The following is a 26,560-nucleotide window of genomic DNA, read 5'->3' as shown; positions in this document are numbered from 1 at the left end:
ATCCAGACCTTCTCTTTTCAGCTGTGTGATCTTGAGCAAGCTGCTGAACCTCACTGTAGTTCTCTTTTCTCCTTTGTACAATGGGCATAGTAAAACCTATCTGAGAGGCATATTGAAAGATTACTTAATACAAAGGGCTTTAGCATAGTGCCTGGCACTTGGTGTGTAAAAAATGGTAGCTTTTGTTTGTACTTTTTTTCATTTTCCCTCTGTCTTTGCCCGCCAATCTCTAATACTCTTATCATTCCTAATAATATGTTGTTTTCTAGACTCACCTTTATGGCTATCTTACTCCAAGCTGTGTGGTTTCCACTCTCCTGTACAATGCACTACCTAGAACTTTACAACAAAACTTTGTTTCCAAGTTGTTGTTTACAAACTCCCAAACAGAAGAGCTCCAGTTGGGGCTTAGTAAACTAAACTGCTACCTCCTTTCTGACCTATACTTTTATTCATGCAGCCCCAAATTATTGCATTCAGATTTTTGGTTTTTAGCAATTTCATGCCTTTGTTCATTCATGGCAAGCTTGTGGGTGACTACCTTCTCTTGGTGCTACTTAGATAGAGAACAATCAGGCCTCTCTTGTCTTATACTTGTGCAACTGATTTTTCTAACTAAATGATATCTTTTCTTTTTAGCTTGTGTAGGCCTGGATTCTTGGTTGTAAGTGATAAAAAGCTAAGCTATTAACTTACACTAGGAAGATGAATTTCTCTGTTTGGTATAACTGAAGAGCAAGAAAAAAGGGGACAACCAGAATGCTAAGTCTCCCTTCTTCATATGTGACTTGGCTTCATTTTCTCACATAGATTTCCTCTGGGACCAAGAATACTGGTAACTCCTGGCTCATATAGTCATAACTTGAGCCACAGAAGAAATGATTCCATTGTCCAGTCCTCCTTCAACTAACCGAGCAAAGAATGGCCTGAATCCAACATGCACCAATGACCGGTAAGCTGTCCCTATCCCCAAGATAGGATGAGAAGCTATTAATTCTTGGACTAGTTCCTGTGGCTTGGGAGGCCAGGGTGAAGAAGATGGCGTTACCAGAAGAGCTCAAGGTATGGCAGAGGAGAAGTACTTCCAGAGGAATAAGGAATACATTTTTTAAAAGAAATGGAGGTGGCTTAGCATTAAGTGACTTACTCAAGTAGAGCCAAGACTAAATGAAGGTTTTTAGAATGTCATCGATGATAGAATGGCACAAAAAGATTAATTATTTTTGTGAAAGCAAGATATTTCTTCTTTCTATTTTGGTAAAGAACTAATCTTTTATTTTATTTATTTATTTATTTGCATTGACTTTTCTCCTGGTTAAAGTTACATAAAGCAATAGATAAAGCAAATTTAAATTGACATAAATGTTTACAAGTTACATGTTACAATTTGCAAAACTTTAAATGACAAAGTAATTTAAAAATTCTTGTTAAATACAATGTAGCCCACAGTTACTCTCATTAGCAATCACATAGGTACTCATGTGATAGCACTTTGGCTAAATTATTAGAGAAAATAAAGCAAACCATAATTCAAACTGGACAAGCATAGATTTCAGAGCTCCTATTTTTTATGTCCATAACCAAAAGTTTAGGGATATCTGCCCAGGAGCTATTTTGAAACAGAGAGACACAAGCCTATCTTGCTCTATATTACCTAACCAATAAAACATTTGTTATCAGACAATGTGTGGCAGCAAAGCGACAATGAAATTAACTTTCCAAGGATTTCCTCACTTCCAAGGATTAGATGAAGACATAAGACAGCAAACTCATGGATCATGTCGATTGAATATTCTAGTTATGTATGTTGTATTTAATTTGTAAAACTGGATAATTTCTTTGGCTGCTTACACAGGTTTCTGAAGCAGTCCTCTTAAATTAACAGGAATAACTTGTTACGTTTCTTATTTGTAATAAAAGACGTCAGTGTATTGCTTATGACCCGCTTATCACAGAAAAACCATCCAAGTCACTTGAGAGAAGTAAAATGCTGACCTATATGTAATGACATACGCAGCCACTAAAATGAAAATAGAAAAAAAACCTGCTTTTCCCTTACACCAAAGTCTGAATCTGGGCTCCATCACTCTTTGCTTGCCAGGCTTACCCTTCAACAGGCTAAATGATCCTGTGGACAAAGATGGGTGATGGACATGAACAACTTCAAGTCAGTGCTGGGATGCAGGGGCACAGAACTCTACTGACCTGGTACCTAAATTTTGTGAGGAAAAAAATTAAACATGACAATAAAAAAATCTCTTTTCAAATCATATCATTTTTCATCAGAGGTGTAAATCAGCCTAGGTAAAGCTCTAAACAACAGATATTTAGCAAATAAAGGACTGCACCTTATACCTACTCCATTCAAGGAGAGAATGGTATATAATCTGAAACCCTACTCTACAAAGTAATTTGGAAACACTTTTACCCATTTTCACTAGCCCAATAGCACCAGATTCTTAAGAAGCAAGTTAGCTTTTTTCTTTTTAAGATTCTATTTATTTATTCATGAGAGGCACACAGAGAGAGTGGGGCAGAGACACAGGCAGAGGGAGAAGCAGGCTCCATACAGGGAGCCTGAGGTGGGACTCGATCCCGGGTCTGCAGGATCAGGCCCTGGGCTGAAGGTGGTGCTAAACTGCTGAGCCACCGGGGTGCCCGCAAGTTAGCTTTTTACAAGACTATGAGTGTACCAAAATATGTAGTAGACAACTGAAATATCATGTTTTTTTTTTAAAGATTTTATTTATTTATTCATGAGAGATACAGAGAAGGAGAGAGAAGCAGAGACACAGGCAGAGGGAGAAGCAGGCTCCATGCAGGGAGCCCGACATGGGACTCGATCCCAGGACTCCAGGATCATGCCCTGGGCCAAAGGCAGGCACTAAACTGCTGAGCCACCCAGGGATCCCCAAATATCATGTTTTAAAATGTGAATGTTTGGGCAACCCTCTTGGGTCCCTTCCCTCTTTGGGAGCTTTATACTATCACTCTAATATCGCTCAATAAGCTTTGCTTCACTGCCCACCACTCTTTGGTCTACCTCTTCATTGTTTGAAGTGGTGTGACCAAGAACCACGGGCACTGAAGGAGAAGCAAATCCTGTAACATTTTATGGGAGTTCGTCTGGGATCTCGACCATTAAGGACAGCTAACTAGCCAGTCTGGGAAGGCCCATACACAGTGATTTTTGAAGCCTGGATCCACCATTCCAGAGTCAAACCCTGGTCCCCAATAGGGCCTAACAATAAGGAACCAGAAACACTTCTGTGAATCCAGAAAGGACCTTGAACTAGTGGAAGCAACAAGAAGACACATGTAAGTCTTCTTAAATGTAACGTTTAACTGATTTATGCTAGGCTATGCTCCATCTTGCATTGTGCTCTGGGACTCGCCTCCTAAATGCCTTAACCCACTTTATATTTTCCAGAATAAAGGTCATCAAACTCCAAATGGTGGAGCCTCACATGGAGGTCAAACCAGACTTCTACAGGGGATCCCTTGACAGGCTAGAACTAGAGGGATCCTGACTGCTGCCCATCCAATACCCCGACACACCCACTCCTATGCCAGCAGGAAGTAGCTATGATCAGATGTGAACCTTTTCCCCTAACAGCAGTTAGGGTTACAGTTAGTGGGGAATGATGGAGGATAGTTGGAAGAAAGGCAGGCAAGGACAACACCCCTCTCCCCCCACCCCATGCCAGGAGGAAATAATCCTTAAAAGGATTTACACTACCCTGGAAGGAGACCTCTACCCTTTCCCCTTTCCCACGTGATAGATAACAAAAACCTGATTGGATGACAGGTGCAGGGAGGGTTAATTAGATTAAAACAGCCCTTCAGCAAGTCCATTAAAACCCTAGACTTAGAAACTCCAATGACGGGATCCCTGGGTGGCTCAGCAGTTTGGCGCCTGCCTTTGGCTCAGGGTGCGATCCTGGAGACCCCGGATCGAATCCCACGTGGGGCTCCCGGTGCATGGAGCCTGCTTCTCCCTCTGCCTGTGTCTCTGCCTCTCTCTCTCTGTGACTATCGTAAATTAAAAAAAAAAAAAAAAAAAAGAAAAGAAACTCCAATGACGACCCTCTTGGGCCCTTCCCTCTTTGCAAGCTTTGAGCTATCACTCAATAAACTTTGCTATGTTGCTTATCAAAAAGAAAAAAAAAAGAATGTGAATGTTTGGGGCATCTGGGTGGCTCAATTGGAAGAACATGGGCCTCTTGATCTTGAGGTCGTGAGTTCAAGCCTCACGTTGGGTGTAGAGATTAGTTAAATAAAACTTTTTTAAAAATGTGAATGTTTTAATTATTCAAAACCTAGATATTTTGACTATGTGAAAACTTGAACTGTGGAAATATTATTTATACATTATAGATTATTAATTTACTTTTTTTTTTTACTATATATCAGTTTGAAAATGTTATTTTTACAAAGTATTCTTTAAAATGCTTGAATTTCAGAGTATTACCATTACCTATGAAACTTAACATTAAAACTTTAAAACTCCCCCGAAAACACCCAAAACAAAAACTATATATTTTAGTTTTCTATATAATAAGGAGTACTCAAAGAATGCACTTTAGCAATAAAAATGCTTATTAAGCTCTCTTTAAAGATTCCCATTAAACTGGTATTTTTACTCTTGATTATAATTGGGCTCTACATTTGTCATATTTATATATGTGATAACAAGATATTTTTATTATAGGCTGTTTTTAGGCGTACCTATTGTTTTTGAGTGACTTGTTTTTATCATCAACCTAATTCATTCCAACTTTTATAACTATTGGCACAAAAGCAAGTAAGTTTGAATCAATGGACCAGGATGACCTAAGTGTGAATGGTACTGTATCACTTTATCTTAGGGCTTTCTGTTTAATAATAATAGTTTCCCTGGCACTACCTGTGTTTTTATATATGAGTAACCTAACTTGGCAAAAAAACCAAAACCTCAAACCCCAAACACAATTAAATATGCTGTTCTCATTAGGGAAGCTATCGTTCTGTTAAAGTTACATACTATGTTGGCTAGTCCACTGCAGTACAATTTTTAAGGTTCTATTGTTTTCCTCAACTACAATAAATACAATAGTGCTAGCTGTATTATTCTTTAATTTTGAATACACAAACACTAATCATGAGGGCATGTCATTTGAATAATAGATTGTTGAATTGCTTCATAGTATAAATGATGTTGAATTAGGCTCAGGTCCAGTACCTTCCACTTGAAAGAGTGGTCAACATCCAATGACTTCACCTCAGCTACTCCTCACTCAAATTTAACTTCTGTGCCTCCCACTCCACTGAAATTACTCAGTTAAAAGTCACAGATAACTTCTTTTCAGGCCCTTATCATTCTTGATGGATCATTACAATAGCTTTCCAAGTGTTCTCTCTGCCATACGCTTGTAGCCCTTCTTCTTCCTATCCTCACAGTCGTCTTTTTCTGAAATTCAAACCACTCCCATGATTGAAACTTTTTAGGGATAAAAATCCAAACTTAACAGGAGATCAGAGTTTACCCATGATTTGCCACTTGCCAGAATCAGAACCCCCAATCATCCTGTTTGAGTGATAAGACATCTTAATCACTTTTTCTATCTTGGAACACCATCCTTCTTACATGGCTTGACATTGTACTATGGTGATTCTCCTTCCACTTCTCTGGCTGGTCCTCTTGGTTTTCTCTGCCAGCCTCTCTTCTCTCTGGCATTTCTCAGGTTCCTGTACTTACAACCCTTTTCCTGTAGACCTCAACATTTTCTTAATCATCATGTCTATAAGAAAGGCTCCCAAATTCATAGCCCAAAGGGCTCCAGATCTCCCTATTTCCAGGGGCCTTTGGACCATCTTTACATGGATATTACAATAACAACTTCAACTATGCTCAAAGCAGTCTCATATTCTTTCCTCCAAACTGGGTTCTTTTATTTCTACCTATGTTCATAATTCCAGAATCCTCCCTGTTAATTAGCTTAATATACCCAAATCATTTGACACCTTATCTCTCTTGACATTCAAAGATTACATTCTAGTTTTCTATGCCTTTTCTCTCCCATCCATTCGGAACCCCTTAGCATTCTTAACTTTTTTTTTAAATTTTTTAAATTTATTTATGATACACAGAGAGAGAGAAAGAGGCAGAGACACAGGCAGAGGGAGAAGCAGGCTCCATGCACCGGGAGCCCGACGTGGGATTCGATCCCGGATCTCCAGGATCGCGCCCTGGGCCAAAGGCAGGCGCTAAACCACTGCGCCACTCAGGGATCCCTGCATTCTTAACTTTTTAAAGAGTCCCCACACTGTGTCTTCCAAACTTTCTACCTATTTTTAATTCCACTGATACCAGAATAATCTTTTGAAAACATCTGAGTATATCGTGTTCCTGCTTAAATGGTTCCAGAATAAAGTGCTAGCTCTGATCATTTCTTGATCTCACCGTAACCTACCTTTTCTATCTCATTAGCAACCAGGCCCCTACACTGGAGCCAGAAAGCCCACTCACAATTCTCTAAACTGGCTCATTTCTGTGCCTTCTCTCACTTGTTTCCTTACCTAGAGTATCTGCTCTCAAAATCACTTTTCCCCAATGTTTGGAACATCTGCTCTCAAAATTTATCACTACCTTTCCCTAGCAGCCTTTCTCTCAGCTGCAATGATTTCCTCTCTCCACTAGGTTCCACATTGCATATCACTTCTCTGTAAAAAATTTATTTTGTGTAGTTGTCTTATTTCTCCTGCTAGATTGTAAGCAAGATTTCAAGTAGTGTATTCATCTCTAGCCACCTCCTTCCACCAGGGGGTTTAGTAAAGTGCTGTGTTTCTAAATATTCTGAATCAAAAAGAATTTTTAAGGAATGAAAGAAAAGTCAAGATATAGCAGAGTGAAATATAGAAAAACAAAATTAGGGAGCATCCACAGCTCCCAATTTTTACTCAATACTTTCCTCCAAAAGCCTACATTTCAGCTTTGCTATCTTTCCATCTAGGAAGGCTATTACTCTTCTTTTCTAATTTATGATTTATTAATTAGACACAGTGCTGCTCACAAAGTAAATTGAAGGTGGGGAAAAACGAACGAAAAAAAAAGGTCAAGGTCTTAATCTCATAGATTTTAACTTGGGAGGGATGTATAAATATACATTTCATTTATGTCATTGACTCTTGATTCACAAGGAGTTAGCATGAGAGGACTCAAAAGTTTCTGATCACTAATATGAAGACATTTTTAAAAGATGAGAATAAATTAAAAGCTATGTAGGTCATATTAGGTTCCCCAGTTTAAAAAGTTTGTTATGAAGTGGAGGATTAAAGTATCGTGCGTTTGTAACATCAGTAATCCTCTCACCAACACTGGCCCTTCATTAATAAGGGCTGGGTGTAATTGCACCAACCCTTTAAATAATGACATAGAGGCCACACTCCTTTAAAAAAAAAAAATCCTACTGCACCATATTGTAACATACGCGCACTGGGGACTTTTTCACGCGGTCAGGAGGCTCTCGGTAACCTCACCAGCGCTGGGCCCATCCATCCCGGCCATTTAGGAACTGGCTTCCACGGAGGAGTGCGCTATCTCACCCTGGGAGGGCAGTCCCCGGGCACAGCCGGTGGAACCCTCCCAAAGCGTCGCGCTCTCGAGGGGCGGAGCTCCGGCGAAGGCCCTACAGGGCCTCCCTTAGAGCCTCCCCCGGCGGTGCACGCGAGCCGCTGCCCCCGGCCCAGCACGACTCTGGAAGTCGTGGCCGCCGGGGCGCCGAGCCCAACTCCCACCGCGCCGGGGCCAGCCGCAGGCGGGAGCGCAGGCGCCCGGGGCTTGCAGGCGCCGGCGACGCTGCGCTCCGGCCCCGGCCCCGGCGCGTCCCTTTCCCCTCGCCCGCCCCCGTCCGAGCGCACGGGGCTCCGCCGGGTGAGGAGCGACGGCCCTCGGGAGGGCGGGAAGCCACAGGCGTTGGGCACCTGCACGCAGGATAGCCCGTACCGGCCCCTTTCGCCCCCTTTCGCCCCCCACTCCGCTGCCCGCGTCTCACGCCTTTCTCTTCCGCTCCCTCCCTTCGACCCGGGCCGCAGCCCTGCTCCGCCCCGCTCGCGCGGCGGCCCGGCCGGCTGTGACGTCACCAGACCCCGCCCCCTTGTTATAAGTACTGGCGTCTGCGGCGCCGCCTTCCCACACTCTCTGGCTTTTCGCTCGGCTGCAGTGTTTCCTTTTTATCCCCACCTCTGCCTCTTTTCATCCTTTCTCGGTCTTCGGCTCTGCAGTGTGACGAGGCCGAATCCTCTCTCCACCCAGTCCTCGCCATTCTTCTCTGCCCGCGTTGTTCTATTTCTCCCTTCGGCCGCCGCCGCCACTGCTGCACAGCTGGTGTCGGTGCCGCGCTTTTCCCCCCACGTCGTCCCCGCAGCCTATGGCCCAGGCCGCCTTGGGTATTTCTGCTCAAGGTAACCACATCCCTCTTTAAAAATTCCGCCGAAAAAGAGAAGACGCTTTACCCGACTCTTTGGGCCGTTATCTCACGTGAGTACCGACCCGAGGGGCGCGGGGGCGCGGGGCCAGCCTCGGGGAGCTGCCGGCTGCCTGCCGGCTGGGCCCCTCCGCCCGACCGGCGGCCCGCAGTGCCCCGCGGCCGGCTGCCTCGAACATGGCGGACGGCGGTGTGTGTGGCGGCGGTCGGTGCCGGCGCGGCGGGCTGGGGTGGCGGGCGCGCTTCGGGGCCCTCCGGCGGCCGCCTGCCGCTCGGCGGAGCGGGAGCCGCCGCCGCCGCCGCCGCCGCGGTTAAGGTGAGGGGGCGTGTGCGCGTGGGGGCGCTCGTGGGGGTCTCCGCCGGGGGTCGGCGCAGTCTCCCGGCGGCGTGCGGCCCCCACCCCTCTCCCGTGGTGCATTGCTGTTTCCGGGGAGGGGGGCCGGGCCGCAGCCTTGAGGGGCCTTGCTCCCGCAGCCCCAGCCCGGAGCCCCGTCGCCTCCGGTAACCCCGCGGGCGGCGCGAAGGGTTGCAACGGCTGGGGCCTTATGAATGGAGCGGGGCGGGCCCGGCGGCGGCCTCCTGTGACAGCTGCCGAAGGAGGACTGGTTCTTGGGGTGCGGGGAGTGCGGCCCCCCTCTGGTGGAGGAAAGTTGACGCCACTCGAGGCCCGGAGGCAGGGAAGCCCCGGTGTCAGGTAGCGAGGGAGAGGCCTTTGGCCCCTTCTGGAAGCCTCGGGGCTGCTACTCCGCCCCCTGCGGCGCTCCTGATTGGGCCAAGTCGCCTTCACTCACCCCAGTCACCTCCTAGAGCCTGAGGATTAGTCACCATGGCTTCGTTTTCCCGTCCGCGCCACGATTCCTGGGCAGTGAGAGGGAGAACGGTAGGCTTGGGTGGCTTATCAAGTGCTATTTTGACTGCCAACAGGAATGATGGTGACGTGTTTCAACTCTTGCCCAAAATATTTGAGCGTGTATGTGTCTTGGGCTAAACTGCTGGGTCAGAAACCTGAAGTCGGGGACACAGTTTACAGCCCTATGATGTTCAGATTTAACTGGATTTTGTGGTGGCATCTTGGATCTTTTAAGATGTTTTCTATCCCGTAGTTTTTCGACCTTTAAGCCCCCAGCTTGGGTGGGAACCTGAGGACTCTTAAAGGAGAGAGAGAGAGAGAGAGAAGTGCTGTGTGGGGGGAAGAGTTGATGGGACGAACCTGGCAGAAATATGGCTAATGATTGTCAGGCAAGGCCCTGATTTTTATTATTATTATTTTTTTTTTTACAAATGTGAGAATGCAGATCATGGTCATGAAGACAAAGCCCTGAGGAGTTTACATTTAGTAGGAAATGTTGGCTCCTAATTAAATGAGTTATAGTAGGTGCAGTGATCACGTAATCGGTGCCTTCTCTCTTGTCAGATTTATTTAATTTACACATTTTCAAACATAGAAGGCAAAAGAATTGTACCCTCTCCTAGATTCATTTAGCAACATTTTGCTTTATTTGCCATCCTGCTATCCATTCATCAATCCATCTCATTTTTCCGTGTATTTCATTCAAAGTTGGAGACACCAGAACACTTTACCAGTGTTCAGTTCATAAGTATGTGCTGTAGTTTAATACTGTTTATTCTTAAAAAGAAAAACCTTTGGATACAATGCGCAGATCTTTAATCTATCATTTTGTAGGTTCTAACAAAAAATAAGAGTAGTGTAATCCAAATCTATCAAGATGTAGAGCATTGCCAGAAACTTGTCTTTTACCCCTTCAAATGCTATCCCCCCCGCCCCACTCTTCCCGAGGCAGCCAGGATTCTGATTTTTTTTTTAATCATAGATCTGTCTATTCTAAAACTTGCATGTAAATGGAATTATATTGTTAGCATTATTTTATGTAAAAGGCTTTAATTCAGCACATTTTTTGATACTTAACCCTGATACGTAGATCAGTAGGTTATTTTTATTTCTCAGTGGTAGTCCATTATGTGAATACTTTGCCTAATTTTATAAAATAAATTATTCTGAAATAATTTTGGATTTACAGAAAAGTTGCAAAGGTAGTACGGAGGTGCATACTTCTCATTCAGTTCTTATTATTAGCATTTTACTGTGGTACATTTGTCAAAACTAAAACTGACTTTGATGCATTACTGTGAACTAAACTGCAGACTTTATTTGAATTTCATCAGGTTTTTTTTTTTAATTTTTTATTTATTTATGATAGTCACAGAGAGAGAGAGAGAGGCAGAGACACAGGCAGAGGGAGAAGCAGGCTCCGTGCACCGGGAGCCTGACGTGGGATTCGATCCTGGGTCTCCAGGATCACGCCCTGGGCCAAAGGCAGGCACCAAACCGCTGCGCCACCCAGGGATCCCTAATTTCATCAGTTTTTAATGTCCTTTTTCTGTTCCAGGATAATCCAAGGTACCACATTACATTTAGTTGTCATGCTTTCCCCAATTCTTTCTGACAGTTTCTTAACCTTGTTTGTCATGTCCTTGACAGCCTAGAGAAGTAGTATTGGCCCGATATCCAATAGAAGGTCCTTCAATTTGGCTGTCTGATTTTTTTTTTTCTCATAATTAGACTTTAGTTTGGGGTTTGGGGAAAGAATGCCACGTAGCAACTTCTTAAAAAGTCATTGGTAAAGACAATATTTGTTATTCAGGGAAATGCTGATAATTTGAGGATACTAGGCTAAAATAATGAGTTTTTTTGTGTGTGTGGTAGAGACCTACTGCTTTCAGTCAAGACTAGTTCTTCCCATGCTTATTCACATAGATGTAACGAGACATTTTCTTCAGTTAAAGAACTTGATTGCAACTGATTACACATACCATTTTAAATAAGAATAATTATCTTTTCCTATACCTCTTTTTCTCCACATTTTCATTTAACTTCCTTATGGTTTATTTTAACTGTACAAATATCCTGTATGTAACTGGCCCTCTTAGCCTATGTGCCTTTCATATTTTACTAAAATGTGCCTTTCATATTTTAGGGCCTTCATTTCCTATTAGTATCTTTTTGTTAGATGGAAATGTTTTAGAGATCATGCTGAAGAACATTTTTGAATGTCCGAAGTTTAATATCTTTAACATTTTACGCCACTGCTCTTGGGTTACATTAAGCAAAATAGCTGTGTGTATACCTGGTAGGGGTGAGATGAGTCTTTTCACCCAGAGTAATTATCCTAAGACATAGGATAATTGAGAATAAACTCTGTCTTCAGCATGAGTCAGCTTTTAAATTATTTTAAAAATTATCTTGGTGTGGGAAGAATCAAAATCTTTGTTTTGGAGTATATTATTTGAAATTTAATAGTAAGATTATAATCACAGTTACATGTCTGTATGGGTTCTTGACTCATCCAAGAGTGTGAGCAGATTCTCCTAGTAGGTTGAAGAACCACAAGGATGCTTCTATCCTGGTGGTGAGAGATGCTTTATTTTTTTTTTTAATTTTTATTTTTTTGAGATGCTTTACATATGTCTAGGGTACTTTTGAAATTTTTCTGATTCTTAACCCTATACTTCCTAGTTTAATCCTTTTTCTGGCTTCCTTATCACCTTTTCTAGGAAGTCCTGTCAGGTTATATTAGTTTAAAGTAACAACCACCTAATTATGATTAGAAGTATAGATGTAGCAGTTTTGTTTGAAGGTGAGAAATCCATCCAAGCAAACCATAATCAGTAATAACCATGGCTCAAATTTAGCTTTTTGTAACATGCTAAGCACTTCACATTCATAGTTCTAGTGATTGTAGACGAAAGTCTAGATAGGTTAAGGTATGTGGAAGAGAGATACAACCCTTAAATACTTGCCTGCTGTATAAGGCAATTATCAAGCATTATTTCACATAAGTGGCATATCAGCTAAGATCTTTTTGGTATGTAGTAAGATTCTACATTTTAAGTAAAGAGGACTTGAAATTTGGAGAGTAAAAGAAATGTTCTGGGTAGTTCCAGATTACAGATCATGCCAGAACATTATACATCAGGTTGATGAGGGTACTTGGAAATTTTCAATTTTAGGGCACTGGGAAATTTGGGTTTTAGAAGATGAATAAAAGTGAAAATGAAATTAGATGAAGGCTGGAAACTGTGTTAGGTAGATAAAGCGACTTGGAAAGATGATCATGACATCGAGCTCTGAATTTTGTACTTCTAGCAGCTTGGAAATTTTTACTACAGAAAAAAAGTACTTGGTATTATGGTAAACCTTTTGAAAACATCGTTTGTATAATGTGACTGATGAAACACTCTTTTAAAACTAAAACTTATTCCCATAGTTAATCTTTAAGTCAATTTAATCTGCTCGAAGAACAAGCTAATTTTCTTAATTTAGGACTATTTACTACTATTTTCATTCCTTTCTTTAGGGCGAACTTTCTGACCAAGTATACAACTACCCAGAGGGCCTAGGAGAAGTGCTGTATAGAGAGCAGTTCGACTTCAACGCTGAGCCACCTTGGGAACCTAGCTGATGATAGGGGGGTTCCATCTCCTAACTTGTCCATGTAAGTATTTTCATATCTACGCTGGGGCTCTTGTAAAATTGAAGTAAAGGAGAGTTCTTTGTTGCTCAGTTTTTTTATTTTTCTTTTTTTTTTTTTTAAAGATTATTTATTTATTTACTCATGACAGACACAGAGAGAAAGAGACAGAGACACAGGCAGAGGGAGAAGCAGGCTCCATGCAGGCAGCCTGATGTGGGACTCGATCCCGGGTCTCCAGGGTCACACCCTAGGCCAAAGGCAGGCACTAAACCCCTGAGCCACCCAGGGATCCCGCTCAGTTTTTTTCAAAACTTGAAACTGTACTTATCTCTTAAAAGTGAAGTGACTTTTAAAGCGCTTTTTAATAGTTCTAACATAAAGGTTTGACAGTTATGGGTATACTGATTCAGCTTTTTTTTTTTTTTTTTTTTTTTTTTAATTTTTATTTATGATAGTCACAGAGAGAGAGAGAGGCAGAGACACAGGCAGAGGGAGAAGCAGGCTCCATGCACTGGGAGCCTGATGTGGGATTTGATCCCGGGTCTCCAGGATCGCGCCCTGGGCCAAAGGCAGGCGCCAAACCGCTGCGCCACCCAGGGATCCCCTGATTCAGCTTTGTATGCATTGTTTACCAATGATTGGATCACTTAAAATTTATTTTGGGTACATAACAAGTATTACTATATTTAGGTACATACTACAAGCCAAGCTTTAGGAAGTCTTAACTAGCCCAGGTTTTATTTTATTTTTTATTTTTAAAAAAATTTTTTTAAAGATTTTATTTATTTATTCGTGGTAGAGAGAGAGAGAGCGCACCAGAGGCACAGGCAGAGGGAGAAGCAGGCTCCATGCAAGGAGCCTGATGTAGGACTCGATCCTGGGACTCCAGGATCAGGCCCTGGGCCAAAGGCAGGCACTAAACCACTGAGCCACCCAGGGATCCCCTAGCCCAGGTTTTAATATAAGTTGGAAAGATTTTGTATTTTGTCTGTTTTTAACTTAAGGTGTAGGCATTTAAATATTGCAAAAGATTCTGTTCTTCATTCCACTAACTGAAACTGTACCCCACAATATGGGATATAAGAGATGAATCTTCTTGTTTTTCTAGTTTGAGCGTCTTGCCTGATATAATGGATTACTAGAGTTGATAATTGTTTCATAAAATGGGTTTATATAGTACTCAGCTGGTGGAGAAAAATTGGTTGCTTTTAGAGGACTTACTGAGAGATGATACATGTATGTCTTCCAGCATGCCACTTTCTTAGATGAATTTTGTACCTAAAACTGCAACATACAATTCAACAGTAAACTGTTCTTTGAATTTGTGCTGCTAGATTTACATAGTTTATTATTATTTTTTAAAATTTATACGTTTCTTGCTATTGAAACTTGGGTTTTGAGGTTTGGATGTTTCTAAGTTGTCCAGAGACTTGGAGGAGATAACAATTGAAATTTTCAGAAAAGTTTAGAGTATCAATATAGTGTTTCTATAGTCTGATGTTGTTAGATTCTATCAAAAAAAAAATGTTTGCTCTATCTAATTAAAGTATGTTAAAGCAGACCTTTTCAACACATTTGCAAGGCTAAAGAGAGGGGAGGAAAACGGTTTAAATAATAGGATTTCTTGCAAGTTCTACTGACTTAGAAACCTGACTAGAAGATTCTTCATACTGGCTTTCTCCTAGTTGTGTGAGTTTGAGCATACTGCTTATTTTTAAAATCATAGCTATAACTAGAACAGTTCCTTTAGCCCTAAGCTGATAACAGTGATTCTCATTTTTGAGTGTATTAAGCACCACTTATTAACATAGTGTGGTTTTGGGATTAGCATCATCTGTAATAGAAATGTAGAATCTTAGCCCCACCTAAACCTGACTCAAGCTGCACTTTAACCAGGTGACTTGTATGCATAGTAGAGTAGCACTGTTGCTGCCATCTCAGTACCAAGTCTGGGATTTCTTAATTTTTGTTAGTAATCAGTTCTATTTCCAATATATCTAATATTCTCCCCTCATTGACTTGGAGATTTAACTTTTCTGGGGTGGGGTCTAGTTGACATCACAGTCACAAATAGATTCTGAAATGGAAATTCAAGAACAAGCTTCATGATTTAAGGAAGATCATATTAAAGGACAGACTTATTTTTATTTTTTATTTTATTTATTTATTTTTTGACGGACTTTTTTTTAGTTGAATAATATCTCTAGTGGTGTTTCCTCTTAAACTTGTATCAGTGAACTGATAGCTTAATAAATGAGTCTGGCAAATCTGGGAAAGTAGTTTTTATTTAAAATACTGTAGTACTGGGAAAGTCCATAGTTTACTCCTCTTTCAGGAGTGGATGAGCACAGATAGAATATATTAAAGATACTTATTACTCTGCAAGGTTCTGGCAGCCGAAGTAACTGACTTATTATGTCTAGATACAATGTATATTATGTTGAACAAAACAATCAAAACAATAGCACTTTGAACTTTGCTATAAAGCTACAGGCCCACAGTCCCTTATGCATAGAATTCTGAAGTTCAAAAATTACTTAAGATTTTTATAGCTTTCTTGAAGCAACCTAAACTGATTTGGAAACAAAACCTTGAGATGTTGCTGTTTTTATCTTATCCCATTAAGTGCCAATATTTTTAAATTTTGTTGCAGAAATATTGTGATTACAGGGTGCTGGCCTCCTAGAGAATGTTGTATAATATATATATGAAGTATATGTACTTATAGTACCATTCTAAAATCTGAGAAATTTTGAATTCGGAAAAGATCTCTGACTCCAAAGGTTCTTGGCTAGAATTAGTAAAAATGGCAAGAGAAAGTTCTGCTTTCCAGAAATGTCCTTAGATATCAATAGGAGTTTGTTATGGTGGACATTAAAATCCTGTGGAGCAACAATACTGTTTTGGAAAACCAGAAGTCGTTAAAAAGGGCTTTAACACACTGGCCTTTGTGGAAAATACTTGGTATGTAGCATTGCAGAGCATATAGTTCTGTGCAAATGGTCTAAGCTCTAAGATTTCCCTTCAGAGTTAGGTTTTTTTTTTTTTTAATCTTTATTTATTTATGATAGTCGCAGAGAGAGAGAGAGGCAGAGACACAGGCAGAGGGAGAAGCAGGCTCCATGCACCGGAAGCCCGATGTGGGACTCGATCCCGGGTCTCCAGGATCGCGCCCTGGGTCAAAGGCAGGCGCCAAACCGCTGCGCCACCCAGGGATCCCCCAGAGTTAGGTTTTTAAGTCCGGTAACCATCTGAATCTTGAGATAGTTTATTAAATATTTGGAAACTTGGGTAGTTGCTTACATAATAGTTTTTCTTTGGAATATGTGTACGATGCAATAGGTGAGCACTATAAAGATATTTGACAAATGTTTCAACACTAGTAGTTTCTAAGATTAATGAAGATCCTCTCATTGTGGCAAAGCTTTTGAATGTCTTTTAAAGGGTTCCTTAGGGCTTTATGCTGGTATGTTTTTTTTCCATTGGGCTAGATTCTCAAATTATTTTAGCTGTCACTCTTGTTTTATAATGAATAAAATTAGCCTAATGGAAAAATTTTTAAATAGGCCTTTCCAGAAAACTAAATTCTCTTCTAACCAACTACTTTTATTAACAGATCTGGTGATGGAGTCCTATTGAATTAATCATTATCATACTTTTTAATAAGTTGTATCTAAATCTAGAAATAGGCTTCAATTAATAGAATGGTTTAAATGGACTCTTAATATTTGTCTAAAATATTTTCTGTGGTTGTCATTAGTTGACTATGTTCAGGTAGGAACTTCGTAAGAATCATCAGCATTTTAAATATTCATGTTGTCTCCTGATTGGTAATATTTGCATATGCCTTAATAGGACCTGCCCTAAACTGAAATGAATTATTTTAACTAGGAGATAATGTTCTGTATGAATTTACTAGTATTGTTTTCTCATGTTTTGTTGTTGTCAGTAGTAAAATCAGATTTTTGATTTACCATGGAGAAAAGAAATTTTAGTTTGGATAATTTATAGATTCTGTGATGTAAGCAAATTCAGGAGAATATTCATTAATGGTTGGTGGTGTTCTTTGACAAGAAAGCTAAAACTGCTATGCTTGAAATACATTGTTTTTAAAGTACATGTATCCCCTGGTATACATGAAATAGTATTTGATGGCTCTTCACTGCTCATGTAAATTAGTAGAAAAGTATTCTGTACAAGCACAATGTGAAAATACCTTAATAGATAAAACAGTGTTTGGGGAACATGGCTATTTTTTCTTTGGGTAAATTCAGAGTCTTTGCTGGGAGGGTCAAAAAGATTGGAAAGCATTGTAGACCAATTTTTAAAGGGAATAAAATGGTTCTTGCATTTATTATAAAAAACAGTGATCCAGGGGGGTTAATAGTGACTACCAATTTTTGTGTTCCATTACACTCCTTTGTGTGGTCTTACTTCAGACTCCTCCCACCCCTTCCCCAAAATTTTGAGACACTTAAATTAGGAGTGAATAAGGTATTTGTACCTTGTAAAATATGAAATCTAGATAAACAGAAGGCTGTTCAAGGCGGGACATTGTTCAGAGAAGCCTATGTGAGGTGCTCTCACATTGATAAGGCTTAGGAAACCGATATTTTTTTTTGTCCTTCACCTCCATTCCAGGACCATCCTTGGACAGTTAAGCAATTTGTCACAAGCTAACTGAAGCGGGGATTTAGCCATCCTTTCTCTATTCCAGTGAATAATGTGAAGAACGTTATGGCACAAGTAGAAAATACTTCTTCAGCATAAAAGGATTAGAGTGATAGTGTTCAGCCTGCCTGGGCCATACTCAGCCACCCTGAGGTCTTAAATGCCTTATAACTAACTGATTGCCAGAAGTACCCAAGATAATAAATTATTTTCAAACGATCCTTTCTGAACTTTTTACCTTTTCTTCATTATCTTATATAAGCACACATTTTAAATCTCTATTCTGAACTTGCTATGGTTTGTTACTTTTTTTGCTCCTATAGTCTAGCTTTGTAAACTTGTGAATTGATCTTTGTTACCTTGAACAAAGTTATTTGGAGGCACACATCACAAATTAAAATTTTAATTGAAATTTTAATTTGTGATGTGTGTGGACTTGATCCTTAGAAGTTTAAAATTTCTTACTAGGGCAGCCCCAGTGGCCCAGCGGTTTAGCGCCGCCTGCAGCCCGGGGTGTGATCCTGGAGACCTGGGATCGAGTCCCACGTCGGGCTCCCTGCATGGAGCCTGCCTCTCCCTCTGCCTGTGTCTCTCATGAATTTAAAAAACAAAAAAAATTCTTATGAAAATAGCATCCTCTGGCACTGCTGTGTTCAATAAAGTAGCCACTAGCCAGCCGGCTATTTATATTTTGAAAGTTAAAATGCAATAGAATTTAAAATTCAATTCTTAGTTGTGTGAGCCACATTGTGAGTGCTGGCAAGCTATATATGGCTAATGGCTATTGTTTTGAGCAGTGACAAAATTTCAGTTACCACAGGAAGTTCTATTGGACAGCATTGCTCTAAGGTATTGATTGTTAATTGTGAACATAAGTAGTATTAGCTGTTACAATCTTAAGCCACCAGTTAATAGGAATCCTAAGAATTACACGTCTCTTCTTAATATTTAATAAAAAACTTCCTTAATTTGTAGGGGCTTTTCAGTTTTATATTTTAGTGGTTTTTGTTTTGTTTTGTTTTTTTTTTTTTCAATTTTAGTTGATTTCTTTACCATACTCCTAGGGTATGATTCTGTACTATGATTTTATGTGCTTATAGAGACAGTGTTAGATTTATGTTGAATATAGGACTTTTCATCTATTGCTTGCTTTTCCCTGCAAGAATCCTCTAATGCCCAGTTTATAAAGAGTTCCTAAATATGCATAGTATCTTTTTATCTAGGTTCAACATGTTCTATTTGGCATGACCAAAGTAGGAAGGGGGGAGTATCTTAGTATGTTCAATATGGACACTGTAATAAAAACAATTCCCCCCAAATCCTCAAAATGAGGTATTTGCTATCCTAAACTCATAAGGAGCTTCCACAAGTTAAAAAAAAAAAAAAATGAGCAGAGGAGTTAAAGACCATTTTTCACTAAAAATCTAGCTGTTCTCCCAGTACGTAGCCATAGATCAGTGCTACTTAAACCGCCGGTCAGCAGACAAGGCTCTTGTTCCCCCAATGTCATGGACTGCTTGGTTCTTATGAATCAGCTAGTTTGCAGGCCTTAGTCTGAATAGCCCTGCCCTTAGGTACCTAAATAACAGAAGTTATGTCATAAATAATATAAGTAATATGGGAAGTAACCATAGATCCAGTTCAGACAAATGTGTATCTACACAAAATACTACACAGCCATGAAAATTAATGGACTTCGGTCATGTCTATAGGTGAATGGAGCCTATAATGTTGAGCAAAAGATGTTGGTCATGGTAGAAAAAATGACAAGGATGCTATTTATAGTTCAAAACTAGTAAAGCCAAAGTTTTAGGGGAATAGGGAACAATAAAATTAAACAAGGAAGTGATTAAAAAAGCATGAACATGCTTATTCTAGGGGAGATGTGACCACTGCCACCTGGGAAAGATGTATAGGGTTTCATGAGTATTCTATTTCTTAACCTTGTACTTGCTGCAGTCATTGTATTGCACGTGTGTTTTTATATATTAATAATCTTTCTTTTTGGAGAGGTGATAGTGAGATCTGCCCTAAGGAATCAAAATAGTAATTAAGTGCATTTCTTTGAAGAGTTATTCCCTATACTACACTAAGAAAGCTTAGAAAGCTTGAAATTAATATGGTTATATATTTCCCATTCATACTTAATTATTTTACTTGTGTGAGGTACATACACTTCCTTCAGAAAAAATTCAGCCTTCACATCGAATAGTCAAGACAAATTTTTTTTTTTTTAAGATTTTATTTATCTGATAGCATGAGCTGTTGGGGAGAGGGAGAAGCAGGCTCCCCTGCTGAGCAGGGTTCCCAGTGCTGGACCTCATCCCAGGACCCCAGGGTCGTGACTGAGTTGAAGGCAGAGGCTTAACTGAGCCACCCAGGGGCCCTCAAGACAAAGGGAGCCTAATCTTGTCAGTTTCATATGTAAAAGTATATTGGTATTACAATCCTGTATTTTGTTTTCTCATTAAGATTTATTTTTAGAATCTTGAGGCATTTCATAGGGCAGCCTTTATCTTCAAACTTAGTCTGTTGGGCTCATTTCCTTTGTTTTTTTTTTTTTTCTCCCCTCCCTTATGTATATCCTATTTGTTCTTGCTCTTGTCTTTTAAAATAATTCTTCAGCGGTCACCTTTAATATTCTTTCTCTAGGGTTAATCAGGTTTTTTTATTTATTTTTTCTTTTTTTTTTTACCTCACCACCTGAAAAGTAAGCTTAAGGGTGTTTATTGCTATTCCTGGGTTTCCACTTAACCATTGATTGAAGCAGATTTTGTCCTGATTATCCTAAGTTACTCAGTGTAGATTAGTGTTATTATCCATCACTTACTTTTGGTCTGGTATGGCGAAAATCCATATGGTCTTATGGTCATCACACAATTTATTGGAACTTCCAACCATTTCCAGTATGTAGCTTCCTGGCACTGTTTCTGGTGATTCGAACCTTCTCCAGGCCTCACATCTATAGTGCCAAGTCATCCTTGAGAATCCTGTTCTAATGTTCTTTTGTCCAGTTATTTCTAAAGGTATTCTATATGGTAAGTAACATTTCTGTCAGAGGTAGAATGCAGAGTTGACTTTGACAGCATTGTGTCTATTGTTAAAGCTGTGAGCTGAGTTTTAAGTCCTCAAATCATATGTTAAAAACCAAAAGTGCTCTTAGGCTTCCTTACAGTAGTAGTGTAATTCAAATATCTGAAGTTCTCATTCTTTAATGAGTAAAAGTCCTTTTAGAAAAGTGGTTGATATATTAAGGTTGGGTTTCCTTATTACATGTATCTGAAATAGTACTCTCAACCTTTCAGCTCTCCCTGTTCTACTTCCAGGGAGGTCTTCACTTCAGAAATCCAAGACTCATATTCATCCAGCTTGGTGTCAAGTGGGCTGTTGCTGCCAGAATTATCTTGTGATTATTTGAGAGATGTATCAGTTTCTTCTGAAGTACAATCAACTATAGAAGCCTTTGTAGCAGGTGTGTAACAAGGCAAGTGCCCAGCTGCTGCAGCCACTACTCTTGGAGCTCCCCTCACTGAACATGAGGACTCAGCGGCCTCATGGAAGGCTCCAGGGAGCAGTGTGCAGTTCTTTGGAACCTTTGTTTCTTTGGCAGCTCTTCATTTAAAAAAAAAAAAAAATTACCAAAAAAACACCAAAATAAAGGTGTAAATAAGGAATGTTAAACACTTTTTTATTCCCAGCTACAATATCCAAGAGGAAATTACTTTAAAAAGTAGTACTATGATTATAGCAATTGTATTACTGTGAAAAAGTGGAGCTTGCTTTCACCATATATTGGTAATGTGTTTGGTTGTGAACATGGCTTAAAGGCTTGTAAGTAGAGAATACTTTCTAGCATGTGTTGATTAAAAACTAAACCCCAGAGCTTTTGTGAAAAAATGAATTTGCTCCATTTGGAAATCTAAGATTTACACAGGGTAGATTTTTCTGAAGTTTAATGCAAATAATTCAATGTCTAGCAGCACCAGAGTCGAGTGTGTAGTGGGTCATATATGTGTTGGAGCAGTAAATAAGTCCCATTTCTGATTAATAAGCCATAAAAGATGGTGCAGTATCCATTGGAAATTACACCCAGGATTGGAGTGTTGGGGGTAGGTGTGGCATTACCTGAGTTTGAGTACATTCTTAATGGAGAGGTGTCTGGAATTTCCCTGTGGTATTTTAAATTGAGATGGATTAACTTGGCACATCTGGTATACAATATAAACTCTGCTCACCCACAACACATAGAGACTTATCTTTCTGATTCCGTAGAATGTGATTGTATATGTCATAGATTTTTGGTTTAATGTATCATCACTGAGTAACTTTAAATGCTTCTTGAAAAACGAGAAAAATATTTCTTTAGAGCTTTAAGGCAGAAATGTAGAACATTAACCTTTTTGAGATAGTGGAGCTTTAAAATATTTTTTGCTAACATGTTAAGAAATTAGACAAAGGCTCCTGGAAATATGGCTCCTTTTTAGGACTCTTTCAGTGAGATTGGGGTATAATATTTGGGGTAGAAAAGAAACACAATCAGCCTACCCATTACCACCTATTTCAGCCTTTCAGTTGGAAATTTTGGGCTTCCAAGTGACATTTCATTTGAACAAAGGGTTTGCTGGCTCAGAATATGGTAGAAAGCTATCTCCTGAAGGTCTTTATATGTTGCAGGTTCTTTAGAGGTATTAGTATTTCCTGGATATAACTTTGAGTTTTTAACTAAGACAGCTGACAGTTGAGCTTTGCATTTATATGTGGGTCTTTTTTGTATCCTGTTTTTGGGTTCCTTTTAAGAATGTGAATGATGTGAATGATAGACCATCTTTTTCAACACTTTGGAAGAGTTTATTGCTGTCACAAGCCAATCCTAAGTTTAAGAACTCCCCATTTTTAAGAGTTGTGAACTCCTTTGTCCACCTGTTTGAGCACCTATTCTGAGCTAGGAATTGTGGGAGTATCAAAATCTTCGGGGACCATCCAAGAAGAGATAAACTAAGCTCACTTATGTCGACTATCTTTTATGTATAGGTTTTATTAGTGTTGGTTTAACAGTTTTTATTGCAGTGCTCTGTATAATTAAGGAAATCAAATAATGTTACATGTACTACATCTGTTTTAGTGGTTTAGGTGTGTTAGTCCCTTCATTCTTTTTAAGTACTGCCAATATAAGAAATGGAATTTTTTTTTCCCATCAGAGTCCTTTTGTGAGTCAAGTAGGGATTGGTGAGCTAACATAAATAATACTATGGTTACTTTTGACTTGAGAGTTGTATTTCAATAATAATAATACAGCCATTTCACAAGCATTGCATCCTTTAGAGCAGGGTGTGCTTTCCACTATCTTTATTCACGTTACTGTTTGTCAGCTGTTTTAGTTTGGTCCTGGGTTATACTTTAAAATTATTTTACCTCTACAAGTCTGATCTGTATTGACAGAGCTCAGTGGTTGGCTGAAGTGGATTTGGGGATTTACTGCAAAAGGAACAGAAGGAACTTACCCTCATGGCAGTGGTTATGCTGATGTATACATTTGTCAAAATGGGTGCACATTGTTTCATGTAAACTGCTGATTAAATAGATTTAAAAAGGAAAACATAATTTCAAATCTGAGAATTAGACAAAAGATACAGAAGGAACAGCAAGGTTAAAATCTAGAAAAGAGTTAAAAGACTATGAATAAGCATAATAGGATGTTTTTCTACCATATGTAAATAAACTTTATTTATTACAACTAGGGGAATTTATATGTTTAAGAAACAATTACTTGATTATGGAAATGTGATAAAGAAAGCTCTATCAGAGACAGTTACATTGAGTTTCTAAAAAAAGAATCCTTTTTCTAAGGATGTGCTGAGGAGACTGTTTTTTTTTTTTTTAGCTTTTAAACACAATTTGTTGGCATCTCTGGCTAACAAATTGTTCTGTGTCTCAGTGTCTTCACCTCTAAAATGAAGGTTATACTGTTAACGGTTTTAAGGGTTAAGAAAATTAATATGTATAAAGTACTTATAACAGTGCCTGGCACACTGCCATAAAAATTTTTCGTTAGGAATGTAGGCATTCAGCAGGTTGAGACTGGATGGAATGGGTATGATGTTTTTGTTAAGTACTGAGGAGCCTGATGCTAGAGGAAAATTATTCTGTAAGGACTGCAACTATAGTAAATTGAGATACATACTGTTGTGACTTTAGATTTTTTGGCAGCAGTTTACTTGGAGATTCATGACTGATAATCTAAGGTTCCCAGTTAAATACTACATAGAAACTTAGGAGTCTCAAGAACCTAAAATGTCAGGCTGAAGATCTTAAGAATGTTTCATAATTAATAGCATAAATGGAAGCGGTTTGACCTTGAAGTTCATGATGCTAAACTTAACTGAAAGTTTTTACTGTACTCTTTCTTTGAATAGGCTTTTTAAAATGAGTGACCTTTATCTTTTCTTGTTCCCTTAGTGCATAGCTGAATATTCCTCTAAAATGTTAAAGATTATTTAAAATAAGTGTTTCCTCAGGCCTAAAGTGCTTTCTGGGCACAGGTTTGCATCAGTCCTGGCTACAATTTTACTTTACTGCATAAGTATTAAGTCTCACTTAGATATGCCTAACTTAACTCCTTTTCTGAGATATTCTCAACTTTCCTATTTCTACTCTTGAATGAAAGAGATTTGGTGAGCTAAACTGAATATAGTTGACTTCTTGGAAATGAAGTTGTTAGTGTTTTAAAAGTTAAGAAGAACTAACTACTGTTTGTATCTCGTGGAATTTGATTAATATGATGGCTTATTGATGAATTTGGTGCATTCAAAAAGCTGACACTTTGGGAACCATTGAAATGGAGTATACCTGTAAGATAAGAGCCATCACCAAAGGTGAACACCAGCACCATAGAGCAGCATGGAGGGAGGGAAAGGGAGAATGAGGGACACAGGAAAAGCTGTGCAAGTTTTAAAATAGATTACCAAGAGCAACTGGTCTGTGTCCATTATTAATGTGGCAACCAGAAATCAGTACCAGATAATAAGCAGTAATCCTGTCTGGAAGATTTGTTCTGCTAATGGACTTTTTATGTTAAAAGAAATCCTTGCTTAAAGTAAAGTTTAAGGACCAGTGAATTTAGAAAAGATGATAAACCTTTATGTCAGTATGTTACCCAGAGGATCTTGGGGAGGGGAAAGATTTCTTCCATAGGGAAGAGGTTGTATTTTAGCCTTTTCAGTGTTTTTAGTAAATGGTTTAGGATATACCTACCAGATGCCTAGCTTGTCCCTAGTTGCTTTTTTTAAGGTTTTACTTGAGAGAGAGCGTATGAGCAGGGAGGGGCAGAGGGAGAAGCAGAGAACCTGACGTGGGGCTCCATCCATCACCCCAAGATCATGACCTGAGTCGAAGGCAGACATTTAACCAACTGAGCCACCCAGGTGCCCGCTTGTAACCTACTTTTAAAGTATGGCATTTTTGTGTTTCTGGCAGTTGGCAACTTAAGCTATTCTGAAACAACACTTAAAACAAGAATTTTTTATTCATATGCTATACTTTTTTTTTTTTAACAATAACCTTTTGAGGCAGTAGTTAATATAATTAACTGAAGTTTAAAGAAATTGACCTAGGATCACATAGATATTAAATGATACAGCCACAAACATATGGGTCTTTCTACATCTAGTCCAATAAAGATTTCAGCTTACCTCATAAGAGACTTAAACACTGCTAACCTGAAAGAGCCAATATCATTTCCAGGTTGAAATTCCAGGCAGTCTGTATCAAAGCTACAGATGATCCACGAAAGTCACTTTCTCCACCCCTACTCATTTATTTCTATGACTTCATTTTTCCCCTACTGTAGAATTTATGGGATGTGGCTGGCAGTATATTGAAGCTTAGACCGGTATTTGGATTACTTGGCTGCAGATAGGTATTTCACTAGCTTTCTTTACTTAGAATGCATATGTTTTTTTTTTTTTTCTTCTAAAATTGTGTATGTTGGGGATCCCTGGGTGGCGCAGCGGTTTGGCGCCTGCCTTTGGCCCAGGGCGCGATCCTGGAGACCCGGGATCGAGTCCCACATCGGGCTTCTGGTGCATGGAGCCTGCTTCTCCCTCTGCCTGTGTCTCTGCCTCTCTCTCTCTCTGTGACTATCATAAATAAATAAAAATTACAAAAAAAATTAAAATTGTGTATGTTATGAGAGAACAACAAAGCAAGATGAATAATACTGACTGGGTCTACAACTCTATAAATAAGGTGACCATATTGACTGGTAATAAACTGTGCATGTGTGGATTATCTTAAATTGTCATATTGAGGTTGGTTTTTAAAAGTATAAAATACACATTCACTTTAAAACGGGCACCAAAAAGATATCGAATGATCTAGTGCTTCTGCAAATGTTAAGTGATCACAGATTCCTCACTAAATTACGCACTTAGCACACTTTCATTGACAACTACTACATTAAGGTTAACTAGTGAAATAATACAGACTTTGAAATAACTTCTATTTTGACAGTTTGTTGCATATTCTAAGGACCCAGACGTAAGGCTTGGTGGCCCGTCTCTTGTTTTTCCTGGTTTATGACTTTCGGCTTTGTGGAATACGGCTGAGATGAAAGGATTTCTTGATGATGCAAACTACTCCGTTGGCCTGTTGGATGAAGGAACAAACCTTGGAAATGTTATTGATAACTATGTTTATGAACATACCCTGGTAAGTGTGCCATCTCCTATTTCTCAGTTACAGTGTGTAAAAATTTCTGAATTCTAGTTGCTCTATTTCCAAGATGTTAATCTGATAAAAGTACTTTTTTCAGATGTTTATAACTTCTCCACATTGTCTTCATTTGATGCAACCACTTCCCTTGAGTAGCGATGAGATTTTCTTTCTATCCCACATTAAAACTAATGGCTTCCCAACCATTCTTTCTCTGCTGTG

General features: G+C 39.4%; 2 protein-coding genes across 5 annotated transcripts in view; one reads left to right on the top strand and one right to left on the bottom strand.

Annotated features, from left to right (window-relative positions):
* Positions 1-8,155: 8,155 nt before the first annotated feature.
* Positions 8,156-26,560, top strand: part of AZIN1 (antizyme inhibitor 1) — a 32,819-nt gene continuing 14,414 nt past the window's right edge. The window contains exons 1-4 of one of the 4 annotated variants that reach the window (XM_055303443.1): positions 8,157-8,518; positions 12,842-12,979; positions 20,956-21,101; positions 26,138-26,335. In XM_055303443.1, coding sequence (XP_055159418.1) covers positions 26,234-26,335 — 102 coding nt within the window. In that variant the 5' untranslated portion in view covers positions 8,157-8,518; positions 12,842-12,979; positions 20,956-21,101; positions 26,138-26,233. Of the gene's footprint in view, positions 8,519-12,841; positions 12,980-20,955; positions 21,102-26,137; positions 26,336-26,560 lie in introns of all 4 variants that reach the window. The other 3 variants (XM_055303445.1, XM_055303444.1, XM_055303442.1) reach the window with 3 other exon arrangements.
* Positions 8,515-20,486, bottom strand: LOC129495732 (translation initiation factor IF-2-like). Its single transcript, XM_055303432.1, has 2 exons — positions 20,460-20,486; positions 8,515-9,228 (listed from the first exon to the last, which is right to left on the bottom strand). The coding sequence occupies exons 1-2, from the start codon at positions 20,484-20,486 to the stop codon at positions 8,515-8,517; spliced, it is 741 nt and encodes a 246-aa protein (XP_055159407.1).

The sequence above is a fragment of the Nyctereutes procyonoides genome, unplaced genomic scaffold (assembly GCF_905146905.1).
Source record: "Nyctereutes procyonoides isolate TBG_1078 unplaced genomic scaffold, NYPRO_anot_genome, whole genome shotgun sequence".
In the NCBI taxonomy this organism is placed as follows: Eukaryota; Metazoa; Chordata; class Mammalia; order Carnivora; family Canidae; genus Nyctereutes; species Nyctereutes procyonoides.
Note: the sequence above shows the minus strand (reverse complement) of the source record. Positions and strands in the feature narration are given on the sequence as shown.